This window comes from Pleurodeles waltl, chromosome 2_2 (assembly GCF_031143425.1).
Source record: "Pleurodeles waltl isolate 20211129_DDA chromosome 2_2, aPleWal1.hap1.20221129, whole genome shotgun sequence".
In the NCBI taxonomy this organism is placed as follows: domain Eukaryota; kingdom Metazoa; phylum Chordata; class Amphibia; order Caudata; family Salamandridae; genus Pleurodeles; species Pleurodeles waltl.
The window spans coordinates 645,946,024-645,961,161 of record NC_090439.1 but is presented as its reverse complement, the minus strand read 5'-3'; the positions used below and the strand labels follow the sequence as shown (position 1 = coordinate 645,961,161).

The window sequence follows — 15,138 nt, the reverse complement described above, 5'->3', positions numbered from 1 at the left end:
CTCCTGTCAGCAACTGCAACTGTTTCCCGGTCGTGCATCCTCAGAGGACAGTCTGTCTTCAGCCTGCACCAGAAGAGCAAAGGAATCTCCTTTGCGGTAAAGGAGTCACCCCCCTGCTTCAGCAGGCACCTACTGCAATGATGACTGGCTGCGTGGATCCCCTCTCCTGCTGAGCTGCGTGGATCTTGCATCACAGGTGGTGGACTGAAGTGGTCCCGATGGTCCTGACGTCCTACTGTCCAACTTTGGTAGAGGTAGGAGCGTGCCTCGCCATGCAAGACAGTACCCCCCCTTGCACCACGTGTTTTGCAGATGCCAAGGCTTGTTGGCATCCTTCCATGAAGTTCTTCATGCACCGTGCAGCTTGGGCCCCCAGCACTCTATCCTGTGACGCACATCTTCCTGAGTGGTTCCTGAGCTGTTGTCGTAGTGCTGTGTGGCCACCTTTTGCACCTCCTTTGTCCCCGTGCTGTGGGACTTGTGTGTTTGCTCTCTGGCCCTCTGTGGGCTCTCTGAGTTGCTGAGAAGCCCCTTCTGTCTCCCTCTCCTGAGTAGAGCCCACCTGGTCTCTTCCTGGTCCTGGGCAGCACCATTTTCCCCTAACCGCAAGCTTTGCATGTGCCAAGGTTTGTTGGTGAACTCCAGTGACGCCATCCAGACTGCAATCCTCCATCTGGCGTGGGACATCACTTGCCCCGTCCAGGAACCCAAATCCGTCTTCTTGGATGCAGTACTGACTTTTCTTCTTCACCGGTGGTTCTTCTTTTGCATCTTCATCCAGGTTAGTAGGGGCTCCTGTTCTTCCTGGAGTCTTCTGTGCTTCTTGGACGTGGTTCCCTTCTTCCACAAGTCTTCAGGCCAGGAATCCACTGTTGGTATCTTGCAGTCTCTTCTGGTTCTTGCATAATCTTCTTTCTCGTGTTTCCTAGGAAAGTTACTGTTTTCCTGGGCTCCGGGGTAGGTTCTAGCACTTACCTTTAGTGTTTTCTAATACTCCCAGCACCCCTCTACACACTACACTTCCCTAGGTGGGACATCAAAATTCGCATTCCACTTTCTTAGTATGTGGTTTGTGTTCCCTCAGGCCCATTTCTAACTATGGTGATTTTCACTAATTGCACTATTTTCTAACTGTTTTCATGCCTATTTCTCCACACTAGTGTATATCATTTGTGTATTACTTACCTCCTACGGGAGTATAGTCACTGGTACGTTTGGTATTTGTTTCACCAAAATAAAGTAACTTTATTTTTGGAATACTGAGAATTTTCTTTTGTATGTGAGTACTGTGTGACTACAGTGGTATCGCATGCGCTTTGCATGCCTCCTAGATAAGCCTTGGCTGCTCAGCTACAGCTACCTCTAGAGAGCCTGGTTTCTAGACACTGCCTACATTTCACTAATAAGGGATAACTGGACCCGTTATAAGGTAGAAGTATCATTGGTACCCACTACAAACCAGGCCAGCCTCCAACAACCCCGCACCCAGGGGAGACAGATATCCCCCTGAGGGTGGGTGCAGTGAGTGACTGCACGCGCCTACAGTAGGATGTCTGAGAGGTCCATGGGAACCTCTCTCACCCTTCCAGAGGGTCGCCCATGGGTGCCGCCCTGACTGTGACCACATCCTTATGCACACAGACAGTGCCTCTCCTAACAGACTTTTTGCCTTTGCATCCACATCCATAATGTAGAGGCAAATGGTCGTCCATATTTGCTTGGGGTCACGTCACCAGGCAAATTAAGAAACTGCAGTGTATGATAATACTAGTCCTACATTTTCGCCAGTGCTATCTAAATTACAGAAGGGGATGTGCAAGTGTATGTGCCCCTCCTGTAATACCAAAGTGCCCCAAAATGCAGAAGGTGGGGCACTTTCCATAATGCATCCCCAAAATTGCCATAGATCCACGGGTGGCTCCTCCGCTAGGGTGGAAGGGCATTGCCCCCCCCGCCAGCAGCAGCTGCAGTATATTTATTACAAAACAGTAATAAACTGTTTTGTATTAAATGAGGTGGAGCCACAGACTGTGACACGAACTGAGAGGAGTGCACTGTGCACTCCCCTCAAAGCGGAGTGTGTTTGGCCGGCCGACTTGGGACGACCCAATACACATGCTCAGTAGGCTCTCTCCAGTCTGGCACTGTTGCCGGGCTGGAGAGAACCGGCACAGGCTCCCAGTCTGCCTGGCAGCGAACTGGCTGGGTGGGTGCACCCAGCCAATCCTGACACTGCTCTAAGCAGCGTCAGGATTGGCCGTAGGGCAGGCTGGGGAGCGTGTGCCTGCAGTGGACGGTATTTTATTACCCCCGTACTCCCACCGCCCCTTTTCCTTGCCACAAGCTGCCACTGCATAGAACAGGTACTGGGATGTGCCTGCACTCCTTCTGCGCATAATGGGCCTCTTTTGGGATTGGCAGAGCCAAGGTTGAGGCCTTAACATCCTGCCTTTCTCCAGTACATCGTGCCACTTTTGGTAATCCAAGGCAACAATAGTTTCGGCCAAGTGTCCCTTTTTCCGTTTCTTGAATGCTCAGTTAGGATACCTCTGGGTCTCCCTCCTTGTGACTCGTCTCTGTTTTCTCCAGGTCTTCTCAAGCATGGAGTGCATTACATTTACATTTCTCATAAAATGCTGGTATAGTAGTGTGTTCTTGCTGGGACTGTATTTTCCATCTATAAATCTAATTCCTTGAATGTGTTCGCTGTGCTTGCCACTTTCTTCCTCTCCTAGTGGAATTGAGGCATGGCTTCTTTGAGCAATCACGGAGCACTGGAGTGCTATTAGGGGTATATTTGGTATAGGTGTTGCGGCTTGCACGTTCACTGGTCTTTTTATTCTCTTTGACTTCTTAATAATGTTTACATTTTGTTGAATAGCTCTGTTATACTTGTCTTATTGTCCCTAGTTTTAAATCCTAATGTCTCCGGTTATTCTGGAGCTTAATCCGTGCCTCTAGGCAAAGATGTTGTGAGCTGCAGATTTGGATTTTCTTACCTCCTTAGTTCCTTTCACACATTTACCACCAGTCATTGCTACCTATAAAGAAGTATGGACATCAATAAATAACGTTTTTCAGTAGCGAATTATGTGGGGATCACAGACAAGGTATAGGAGTGAAGGAGGATGAGGATAGTTACTAATTACACAGAGATACCTTATAGTTATTTTTACAGCTATAGGTGATCAGTTCTAGTTTTTATGCGGAGTGTGGGTGACGTGAGACAAACGTCATTCCAGGCTTACTTCCCCTGTTTTGAGTTCTGGAAAATCTGTGTTTCGCTACTCGAGAGCAGCTGTTGAACTTGCTATTGAAGGGGCTGGAATGCCTGGACCACAACCTGGCATTGACAATCGAGGGAGCTCACCGCCACAAGCCCTCGCATGCTAACCACATCACCAGGCAACCTTTGTAAAGTACACTAACAAATCATTATCTATCTCTACCTCCATTCTTTTGCACACATGCTATTATAACAGAGTATTAAATTCATATTAAAACTAATATCCCTGCTTTGCCACTACATTCATACTAATATGACATTTAATTTAAAAAGTCCTCTCACTAATATACCTATATGCATTCATATTTGAAGAATTACATAATACTGTATCTACCCACCCTTTCTTTCAAAATGTCTTTTTTTTTATTTATTTTGTATAGGTGTCACTTTTCTTTTGAATTTTTTTCTACTAATGAAACCGTGCACATGGGTTTATATGTCAAATGAGGTAACAATTTAAAAAAACAATAAACAATAAATTACAAACCAACTCTATTAGCTTTTTTGTTTTTCTTTGTTTATATATCAGATATTACTTTGTAGCGCAGACCACTATATCTGTTGACTACAAAATAGAAGCACTCCTGTTCATGTACATGTGGTATACAGTATTTCTTGGTACATTTATATACCTTTGCATAATATCCTAATAGCAAATTTGTTTGTGATGCACTCCTCTATACTAACATCTGCAGGGCAAGGTTTCAATATTAGTATATGCCCTTTCATTCTTTTCTGAAAAAGGATTGTGAAGTAGGGAGGGGGAGGATGGGTTTGCAAACTCACCCAACCCTGTTTTGCTTGCTACTGCCTGCACACTGCACATTATTTTCTCATGTTTCCCACATGCTGATGACAACCATTCACAGGTTATTTGCCGTCTTGTGTGCTTCATGTTCATTTTCATTTCAAATGTCTATTCAGAGTTCTGCAAAGCTAAAACATGTTGATATAGCCTTGCACATAAAAACAGGCCTGTACGGATATTAGTAACAGCTACCGAAGGACAGTGTGGACATAACCTGTTTATAGCATGTAATTGGCAAACTAGTTCATTCATGTTTTTGGGTACCCAGTTTTCACCAGGCAGGACCTCATTCGGAGCGTCCAGTGACTTCCTATGGGGCCAGTAACCCCTCGCACCAGATACATTTGAATTACAACACCTGTGGATTTACCACGTACCCATGTTTGTATCAGGAATCTCACCTACTCCAAGCAACTGAAATCTCCACAAGGAAAACGGGGTCAAACCAGGAGCTACCAGAGAAATCTGATACAGAATTACTGATTTCCCCTGGTAATTCCTAATTTCTCTGGGAAGTCTAAGGGTCCCACCCATAACCCCCCATTAACTTTGTCCTCTTAGAGCTGCTGACACCTCCGGTATCCATAAAACCATGCTGCAGGACAGAGTTAAAAGAACACTGAAGAAGACCCACCGTGTATAAAATTATTTTCACTGCCAATGCGCATTACCTTAGGTGGGGATCTCATTGGATGGCTGTTTCCAAAAATAGTAACTACTGTGTTATATTTTGCTCTGCATGCCCTTTAACTTCACCTCCCACAACTCAATCTTTAACTTTTGAATCTTTTTCACAGCACTCTTTTGTGCGGGTAGATCTTACGTCAGCTAATGCAGTTTGTTGATTAAAGGGGTCCGGCTTCAGGCATCTATAATGTTGTAGCCAAAGATGTTGCTTTATTATGCGACTATCTTCCTTGGACAGATGAACACACACAGTTGCTCAATAATTACTAAACACTTCCCCTGGGAAAAATCCCAGCATAATGGTTGTGCCAGTTCTTCTTCATGGTGGGTATATAGCATCTTCTTTCTTTCACTTTTTTCTCTGCCCACCTTCCCCGCCTCTGCATGTGTTGTAAATGTCTGTTTCGAGATAACTCAGATTAAAAAGCTCTGTCTTTCATCATCGATTATTTGGTAGCAAAAACATCTGCCTCTATTATTGACCCAATGAGAGTGCTTTTTATGAGACCTCACATCTACGTATAATTTCAACACGTTCTCAACTGTTCACATTAGTGACTTCCGTACTGATGTTTGATAGAAGTCCTATTATGATACTTAACATGTAAATTTGCATCATACAATATTTATTCGAAAAACATTTTGTTTTAGATGTGAAAATCAAACAATGATTTCACATTTTTTGTTTTGGGAGTAGCAGGTGAATTTTTTGAGGCTTCAGATGCAGAAAATAGAAGAGGAGAGGGATCAAGTCCTTAGGAAACTGAAAGAAGAAAACCAATCGATGCAGCGAGAAATCCAGTCAGCAAAACACTTGCTAGACCTAAAGGTATGTCCAACCTCTAAAAAAAAATTGTGGGCATGTCCAGCCTTATATTTCTTTTGATATTTTATTTATAAGGTGACACGTATAGGGTAACCATCAATTACTCTTGGAGGTCGACACAAATCTTTGCACTCAGATAAGAGTGTGATAACGTCCTAACAAACAGCATTAACAATATTAAATCAATAAACATCACTTTCAATTTGGAGTGATTAATTTATACACACCATGACCTATGTGACCATGAATGACCACACCAATTTAACACAGTTCAAACTTTTATTGCCATTTAGCATAACAGTGGTAAGATCACATAAATCAAACGCAGACCAAATGATAAAAATACAGAAAATAATACAGGCCAACCAAATCTTCGAAATAATCTTAACCTTGACAGAATATTTGTCATTAAACATTCAAGAACCACCATGCAGAATAACAACAATAACAGATGAATGATAGAAACTTAATACATTTAGTTATCACAGATAAATTGTTTACAATCAAATTATATGAAACAGTTGATTTTAGACTTGGCATCCTATTACTCTAATTCAATATGCATGTTTAGCTATATGCAAAAAGAAAAGAGGACAAAAATTAATTTGGAAAATATCTGATTATGGCGCTAACCAAAAATAGTAGTTGAATTTTCTAAAAAGAGAAAATAAAAAAATCTTTAAGAAAGACAAATGCACATTTGGTTACACCTCTCCTAAGTGGATCAGCAAGCAGCGATATCTTCATCAGTGGAGCATCTTGTGGTCTTCTTCATTGGGCAATGGCATAATAAGGAACAGTTCAGTAATGTTTGGCTTTAATGCATCTGAACTGACAGAATCATAGGCAAAGAGCTAAGAAATGGGAACAGATCATTTCACTAGCTTAGTAAAAGGAAAATCTGAGCTTACATCACCTAAACTTTGCTATATTAAAACCCTGGAAAGCAATTAGTTAAGTTTCTATTGTCAGACTATGGGATGGTTTAGGTCAGAACCAATTATAATTATTCCACGTTTCAGAAGTATCTTTTCTTCTTTTTCTCTGTTCACAATTGGACCATCTTATCTCAATGCAGTCACCAGTTTCCGCAGTAGAAAACAATTGTTGCAGGTCATACATTGTTCCCAAGTACACATTATCTCATCTCCAGAAGACAGACAAATGTTACAACATAAGAACATAACTTTTCCACAGTGAGCAAGAGTCACATAGGATGATTAGAGAAACATCAGTTTGCAGAGTTAACACTTTTAAAACATTGCCTCTGGAAAATGACTAAAACAGGAGGCCTTTTAAAACCAATGCTAAGACAGTTAAGGACATTTCATAATGTTTAAACTATTAATCCTTTTAGTACATATTAATATTCATTTTTAGTACATTTTCAAAAAAGAAGAGGGAAAGAAGTTATTTCATCATTTAACAGAACATTAACCTCCACAACACTCAGTGCTTCACTATTTTAACACAACAATTACAAGAATTAAAAAAAATAATTCAGTTATTCATAATAGTCAATCTGGATCCCCAAATGTTGACATCGTGGAGGACAAGATAGCATCCTTCAACACTGTTAATCAAAGATTTTAATCCGGTGTGATCTGTCAGTGGGCAGTTGCACCATGGTTGGCAACACTTTAATGGGGCACTGAGAGAAATGGGCAGGGTTCGTTGAAAGGTTTTCAAATGGTGGCGATATTCTTGTCAGACGGTAGCCTTCAAATTATAGTTGGCTGTTAGTTATGAACTTTGACGTTCATCTTATGTGGGTTCCCAAGGATACCTTCCTTGTCTCCCCTTTCAGTTAAACTATACATTACACAGCACAGTTCACCTCACACCTCTAGGCTTGGAAGAAATTGTAATTACTCTGGAAGTTTTGGGGTAATTCTGAAAATTTCACTTTACACTTGTTATGTGAAACTCCTGAAATTACAGCATTATACCATGGCACATAATTATGCCACATTTGCAGCAAAATAATAGCACAGGAACAGCGTGAACAACCACAATGTTAGTTGCTGTCTTTTCCGGCTGTTGTATTTTTGCCATTATTCTTTTCACATGAAATGCGTCTTTGAGTCCAAAATGGACAAAAGGATGCATTTTACTCCATAATATACCACTAAATGCTGGATTTGCAATTAGCTCATTTCCATATAATTTTGTGAAATTTCACATAATTATAGGAAAGCAAATTACAGGTATTTCACAGAGCTCTTCTCACAATATCATCATCAGTTCCAGATCTATGCTTCTGATCTCCAGATTCTTTTTCATTTGAGTCATCCAAATGAACAGTGCTAAAACATCGTTGCCTGCCTGAAAGAAGTCTGGTTCAATGAGTAAAATCAAAAATTCATGAAGACTGGGACACTTCTCTTGCTAGCTTCCCCTACACACTCTGAGGAACTGGGTGTTTCAGAGAGATCTTGCAAAGCAGCAAAATACCACATTAATGTTTGGCCTTTCTTTGTCCTCATGTCACAATAATAATTTTAAAAAACTATTTCATCTCATGCTGCGGCGAAAGACCATTTGGCTTCTTCAACTGCCTCATCACATTAAATTGACTACAGCCTTGGTGTAACTAAACTGAACTGAACTCTGTTGAAAATCCAGAGACTGTCAGCTTAAGCAACCAGACTGTTAGAAATGGGGTCTCTAGTTGGCAGTCAGTTTACACCCTGTCCAAGTAGGGACCCTCACTCGCGTCAGGGTAAGGGAGTCACACTCCTAGGATAACCCCTGCTCGCTCCCTTGGTAGCTTGGCACAGGCAGTAAGGCTTATCTCAGAGGCAATGTGTAAAGTATTTGTACCCACTCAAACAGTAACACAGTGAAAACACTACAAATGGACATCACACCAGTTTAGAAACGTAGCCAATATCCAAGTAAAACGAGACCAAAATTACAAAAATCCAACATACACAAGCAAAGATAGGAATTTTAAAAGATTCAATCCCAATAAAAGCACTTAGAAACACAATAGCTCCAACTCGGGCCATCAGTGTCATTGACAGTCATTCCCAACAGTCTGACGCCACTGTCGAAGGAGGGTGGCGCTGGTCACGGAGTCGCACGGACCCCACATACAGTACCTTACAAATGAGGCAGAGTCAAAGACTTAGCAGGGAGTCGGTTCCATGCTGCTACGCAGGAGGTGAGGTGTTGGTTCCTTATGGAGGTGAGGCATTAATTCCTTATAGAGGCAGCGGAGGTGATGCGGCGGTGGCGAGGCAGTGGTTCCTGACAAGCCGGCAGGGTCAATGAGTCCCGTTGATCAAGACGCGATAAGGCGACTTCACAGGGTTGAGGTCACACCACGGGCCACAGGTGCCACGGTGGAGTCAGGTGTCACGGACGTCAGTGACACAGCACTCGGGGCTCACAATGTTGTGGGACTTCAGTGGCACTGCGGCGGCATCCGGCCAGCAGAGTCGGTCAAGGTCATCACACTTCAGCTGGGACTACGGCTTTGAGTGCAGGCAGTGGTGAGGAGTCGGGCAGTAGTGCAGGTTCTGGAGTCGTCCAGAGTCAGCGTGCCTGGCTCTTGGTTTTAGGCCAGCTTTCACTCCCAAGGGTCCAGGAACTGGAGTGGGCACCACCTGGCGAGTCAGGGTCCTCAGCAAGCAAACCCAGAGGCCTGTAGGTGAAGTCTTTGATGTCCCTGAGACTTCTTAACAGGAGGCAAGCTCAGTCCGAGCCATTGGAGAAAATTCACTAGCAGGATACACAGCAAAGTACAGTCTTTGTCCTCTCCAAATCAGAAGCAGCAACCGCAGGCCAGCCCAGCAAAGCACACTCATCAAGGGGCAGTACTCCTCCTCACAGTTCTTCAGCTGTTCTCCTTGGCAAAGGCTCCTTTTATTCCAGAAGTGTTCCGAAGTTGTAGGCTCCAATACTTATACTAATTTCTGCCTTTGAAGTAGACACACTTCAAAGGAAAGTATTTGTAGTGCACAAGACCATTCCGCTGTCCTGGCCCAGACACACTCCATGGGGGAGTTGGAGACTGCATTGTGTAAAGACAGGCACAGCCCTATTCAGGTGCAAGTGTCAGCTCCTCCCACTAAAGTAGCCCAGGAAGATTCATCAGGATATGCAGGGCACACTTCAGCTCCCTTTGTGTGACTGTCTAGAGTGAATTCACAAAGAGCCCAACTGTCAGTCTGACCCAGACATGTATTCCACAGCCAAACACAGGCACAGAATGGTTAATCAAGAAAATGCCCACTTTCTAAAAGTGGCATTTTCAAACACACAATTTAAAAACCACCTTCACTAAAAGATGTATTTTTAAATTGTGAGTTCAGAGACCCCAAACTCCAGATCTCTATCTGCTCCTAATGGGACATTATACTTAAAAGATAATTCTAGGCAATCCCTATGTTGTTAACCTATGGGAGGCATAGGCCTTGCAATAGTAAAAAATTAAGTTGATAGTATTTCACTATAAGGAAATGTAAAACACAACCTTACATGTCCTACCTTTAAAATACACTGCATCCTGCCCATGGGGCTACCTTGGGCCTAATTTAGGGTTGTCTTACATGTATTAAAAGGGAAGGTTTAGGCCTGGCATGTGGGTGCACTTGCCAGGTCGACATGGCAGTTTAAAACTGCACACACACACACTGCAATGGCAGGTCTGAGCCATGTTTACAGGGCTACTCATGTGGGTGGCACAATCAGTGCTGCAGGACCACTAGTAGCATTTGATTTACAGGCCATGTGCACACAGGGTGCACTCTACTATGGACTTATTAGTAAATCAAATATGCCAATCATGGATAACCAATCATTATCACAATCTGCAAAGGGAGCACTTGCACTTTAGCACTGAACAGCAGTGGTAAAGTGCCAAGAGCACCAAACCCAGCAAAAACGAAATCCAGCTCACAGTCAGAAATACAGGAAGCAAAGGCAAAACGACAGGGATGTACCACGCTAAGGGTGCCAGGTCTAACAAATTTTCCCACAAAATAACGGCCAATTAAGAACTAGACTGTCTGCCATTAGCACACTGATTTACATTGCGTCTTCTATGTAGAGTCCTCAAAGCATGAGGAGACATTGGCCAAAACATATTCAGTCACTGTTTGCAAACTATCCTCCTAGGTGTACTCTGAAAACCAATAAGGCAAATCGTCTGAAGTGACATCAGTTTGCATCATAGATGCCTAGATATGAAATGTTTTGTATCCTAATCTTTCGAATCAATATAGCAACATTCAAAAATATCTGACAACAAACCTCTTTAAAGAGCTCTTCCCAACCACCCATTACCATATCGAGAGCTCACTCATCGCATGTTGGAGGGACCAATACTCCTCTATGTGCACTTCTGGCCCCAAAAAGCATCTAAGCTGAAATGTCTGGTGGCACTAACTCTCACAACTTAGACTGAAGTTCCTAGAAAATATGGAAATACAGATTCAATATGAACTGCTGTTTTTGCCCTATTTAATGCTACAATTGGTAATATTCCACAACCCAATGCTTTACGAAACAGATAAATAACTTGGAAGCATCTCGTTGTTTTAGGAAGAACAGAGCACTGTGGTTGCATTTTTAAAGCTAAAAGACAATGGCACCTGCACGACTGAGGGAGAAAAAGGTTTAGGTATGGGCCTATTCAGATGATTACCTAAGAAGGCTAGATAAAAAAAAATAATTCTGTTACCGCTGAACTCCTTCACAACCCTTTTCCATAGCTCTACTTTCTCTCTCCAAATTAGCCTTCTTTCATCCTACCAAGTTTGGCAAAGTGGTGATCCAAGTGGAGAGAATTTATGCTTTGTCTTGAGCGAAAAATAACTAAAGGTCAGGCAGATAGTCACATATAGTCTTATTTGCTTCTGCATTCTGCAGTCTTCCTAGCCTTGCATACATCAGTGAATGCAGAACTAAAAGCAACTGGAGTGAAAAAGCTACATCTCCTTTCAGTTTGATTGGTGTTCGTGGTCACAGCTCAGCCCCTGAGCACCAAATTGCTGGAATAGGGCAATCCCCAAGCAGGAATCCACTCCACTAGATTACCAGGGATGCTGTCAAGTAGGTAACACAGTCCTCGGTGTGGGCCAAGGCTACCTAGGACAAATCTAACTTATCCCACAGGGTGGCAGAAAGCCCATTAAAGATCATGGGAAGAAAGAATGAGTTAAGAAAAATAATGGGTTTCGAGGGCTGGCCCATTCTGCCATTGAACCGCTCTGGGCTCCAGAGCCAACAACAGTATATTAACCCATATGGGGTTTACCCCCAATCTATTTTCCCCAGAGGGATTGAAAACATACCAAAACACCGGTGAGGGAATTTAAAAAAGAAAAGGAATGAGGTTGAGGGCCTGCCCGTTCTGGTATTGGGCACCTGCCCCACCCCAAACTCAGGGCTCAAGATAGTCTTTTTGCCACATGGATCCCAAAGCATGAACACTGTAGCCATCCCAATGGCAAGTGAGAATAAATTGGAGGTAAATACTCCAATCTGCCCCACTAATGGTTTTAGAAAGAATGTCTGGTACCTGGAATTGGGAGAAGCATCCCAGTGCCAGGATACGTAACTGCCCCACCCTGTTCCTTTTCTTGCTTTTTTCCCTGGTAGCCTTGTGGTCTTCCTGACTGCCTGGGTTTGGGATATTAGGGGTAAATTTCCTGGAGTTGGTAATGTTCAGAGGGTGCTAGTCAACCCCTACACCAAACACTGCAGCCTGTTGAAATTGGGTATTTTAGTTATGGTGTCTGCTGGATTTTCATGGTACAAAAATTCTACTGAGATCCAGGCAGCCTACACCAACATGGTTTTCCCTGGGTGTCTGTTTTTTTTTTTCTTTCAGAAAAGTCCAATGTTAGTATGTTTCCCTGGGTGCCAGACAATCCTGGGCTCAAATATCTCAGCTAAACACATACCATGAATCACTGTAACTGCAAAGCAAAATTCCTGATGTGTGCGGGGGTACTGTGTGGAAGAGATTTTTCATTCCCTTTCTTGCACAGAAATGTGAGTAAATTGTGGAATTTCACCCTGAGTAAGAAAAAGCACTGGGGTCCGCACAAGCCATATCACCATGTACATCCCAGGGTTACTAATTTTCAGAAATCTCCGGGATGGTTGGATTCTTTGGGTGTAGACTGACTCTAGCCAGCGTCAGAATGGGACAAAAAGTAGACCCAGTCACCAAAATAAAAGTGCTCCCCAGTAAAAAAAAAAGTGGTAATAGGGAAATCAACAGGACAATCCGGTCCATCTGGCCATAAAACTGGCCCACAACTGCTAAAAATAAACCTTAAAAAAAAAAAAAAAAACCTCCACGCACTAATCTGTCAGACCGGTCTACTGGACACCACCTGTTTGCCTTAAAGGCTAGCTCGACCCTGACCCCAGTTACAAATACGACAAGAAAACACTACTTTAAAAGTCTTTCTTATTCAAACATTACTTCCTTTTAACATGATTGTGCTTTTGGTCATTTTCTACTCAATTACATAAGCCCATCCAGCCATTGGATGTTCAGCTTTTTATAAGTAAGTGTGAGAACACAGAACAGTAGGAAATTTTCCACAAAAACACATTTTGAAAACACACCCTCAGAATAACCTGGCGTTACGGGAAACACAACATTTGGAGTGGTGTGAATTACCCATATCACTAAGCTCAGATTCCTGTGTACATTTGAAAAACAATCTCAAAGAGGCTTTCTTGAATTACCCTCTTGCACAGTGTCCAAGTGTAGTAGTGATGGATTTCCATGGATCCCATGTGAGAACATCTGCAATTGCTTGACTGCTGTTGTGCAAGTGCTCCAGGAGCTGAGCGTGCAGATTGTGTTGTGTGTACTTTGAACTGCCTGTGCACATGTTGTTTGCTTGTAAGTGCCTAGCAAACACGTCGTGCTGCCTATGTCAGTGGATCTTGATAGAATATTTATATGCTGAAATCAAAATCAGTACTTAATTATTTGAATGTATGAATGTTCTTTATAAAATAAGTTATGTTCTACTGCATTCATAAGTGTGCAAATTAGTTTTATGATTTGGTTTATACCAAATGAAAGTATTTCTTCACCCAGGGAATTATCTTTGACAAATAACCAAAGTTCATGCTGACGCAACTCAATAGTGCTGTTTTTTTAAACCCTTTGAAGGAAGACCTCCTGAGGGGATCTGACTTACGTTTGACTGTAAGGATACAGATTGAAACTAAGCACATGCAGTAGATTCATTAGCTACCTGAGGTGCCACACCAGACCAATACTTTTGGTATTCCTCAAATGTAGACAATGAGTGTTGAGAGGATGTTTATTATCTGTTCAGTGCTTTGTGGCCTGTTGAATGAGGGGGTCTATTGAGGGTGATCAAAATCAAATTATTTTGCAAATTCAGCTAAGTAATGTTACCTTTTCATGAACATTTACATTTTAGGACCAGGAAATAGAAGGCCTTCAACATTGTAGAAAGCGTGTTCTTGAACTTGAAAATATAGTGTTAGACTTTCAAGAAGAGCAGAATGAAAGTAGAAAGCATACCTCTAATCCAGACAGCCAGCCGCCAAAACCTAAAAAAGGACTCTTTTCAAACTTAAAAGCGACAGTGACTGGTTCTCCAAGGTCGGGTCATGGCAAAATAAAGGACAAGCCTGATGAAGAATCATCACAATCATCATCCAGGAAACGATCAAAGTTGTCACGTAAACTGAAGGAATAAACCTCAATTTGACACTGTAAGAACATGCATTTTGAATTTGTGGCAATGTATTCTGTGACATTGTGGACATACTTTATTAGACAATTGTACATTTACTGTTCTTTGTAATCAAGTTGTCGATGGAGCCATGTCATTGTACTTACGAAACTTTAACATTGATACATTAGTGTTTTGAGCATAAATGTGGATGTAAATATGTATCGTCACAGTTTGCGTCGTACATTTGTACTTATTTGCAGTAAATCTTAAATTATTTTTGATACAAATAAAAGAATATCAACACAAACTTGTACGTGCTCGGTAGTGTTCCTAATTAGTATTAGGAATTAAGATTTAAATTTACTGATATCTTAAAATCAGGAGGTATTAATGGCACAAAACAGTTGGACCATAATTAGAAACTTCAGATTGATCATTGATATTGTGCAAAATTTAGCATCAGCTGGGCACACAAGGATATATTCTCAACAAAGAATTTTAACAGGTAGAAACAAGACGTTAAGGTGATGATTGTGCTGCTATAATCTGGTAGAGACTTCTAGTTGCAGATTCCTTACCTTAGGATTCCCCCCAGGCATCAAACTGGGTCTGGAGATTTCTCTTCAAGCAAAACCCTTGCGCGTCGTTAGGTGGCATCGGTCGACTCCGTGGGCATCACAGTCACTGTGATGACATCGAGAGTGGTACATAGACGCCGCCTCAGTGCAGTGACGTCAGTTATTTTCTCTGCGCCACACGTTGATCTGGAGAGAGCTACCCTAGTCATTTTTTGATTGCTTCGACCTTTTTGTCAGATTTTTTTATTACGTTTTGGTGTGTCAAG

The 15,138-nt window shown here is 42.2% G+C and overlaps 1 protein-coding gene across 2 annotated transcripts in view; it reads left to right on the top strand.

The window, feature by feature from the left end:
* The window catches only part of LOC138282516 (kinesin-like protein KIF20A), a 531,681-nt gene extending 517,119 nt beyond the window's left edge, over positions 1 to 14,562 (top strand). For both annotated transcript variants that reach the window (XM_069220199.1, XM_069220198.1), the window contains 2 exons: positions 5,479 to 5,610; positions 14,034 to 14,562. In XM_069220199.1, the coding sequence (XP_069076300.1) occupies positions 5,479 to 5,610; positions 14,034 to 14,315 (414 nt within the window). In that variant the 3' untranslated portion in view covers positions 14,316 to 14,562. The remainder of the gene's footprint in view (positions 1 to 5,478; positions 5,611 to 14,033) is intronic.
* Positions 14,563 to 15,138: the final 576 nt, after the last annotated feature.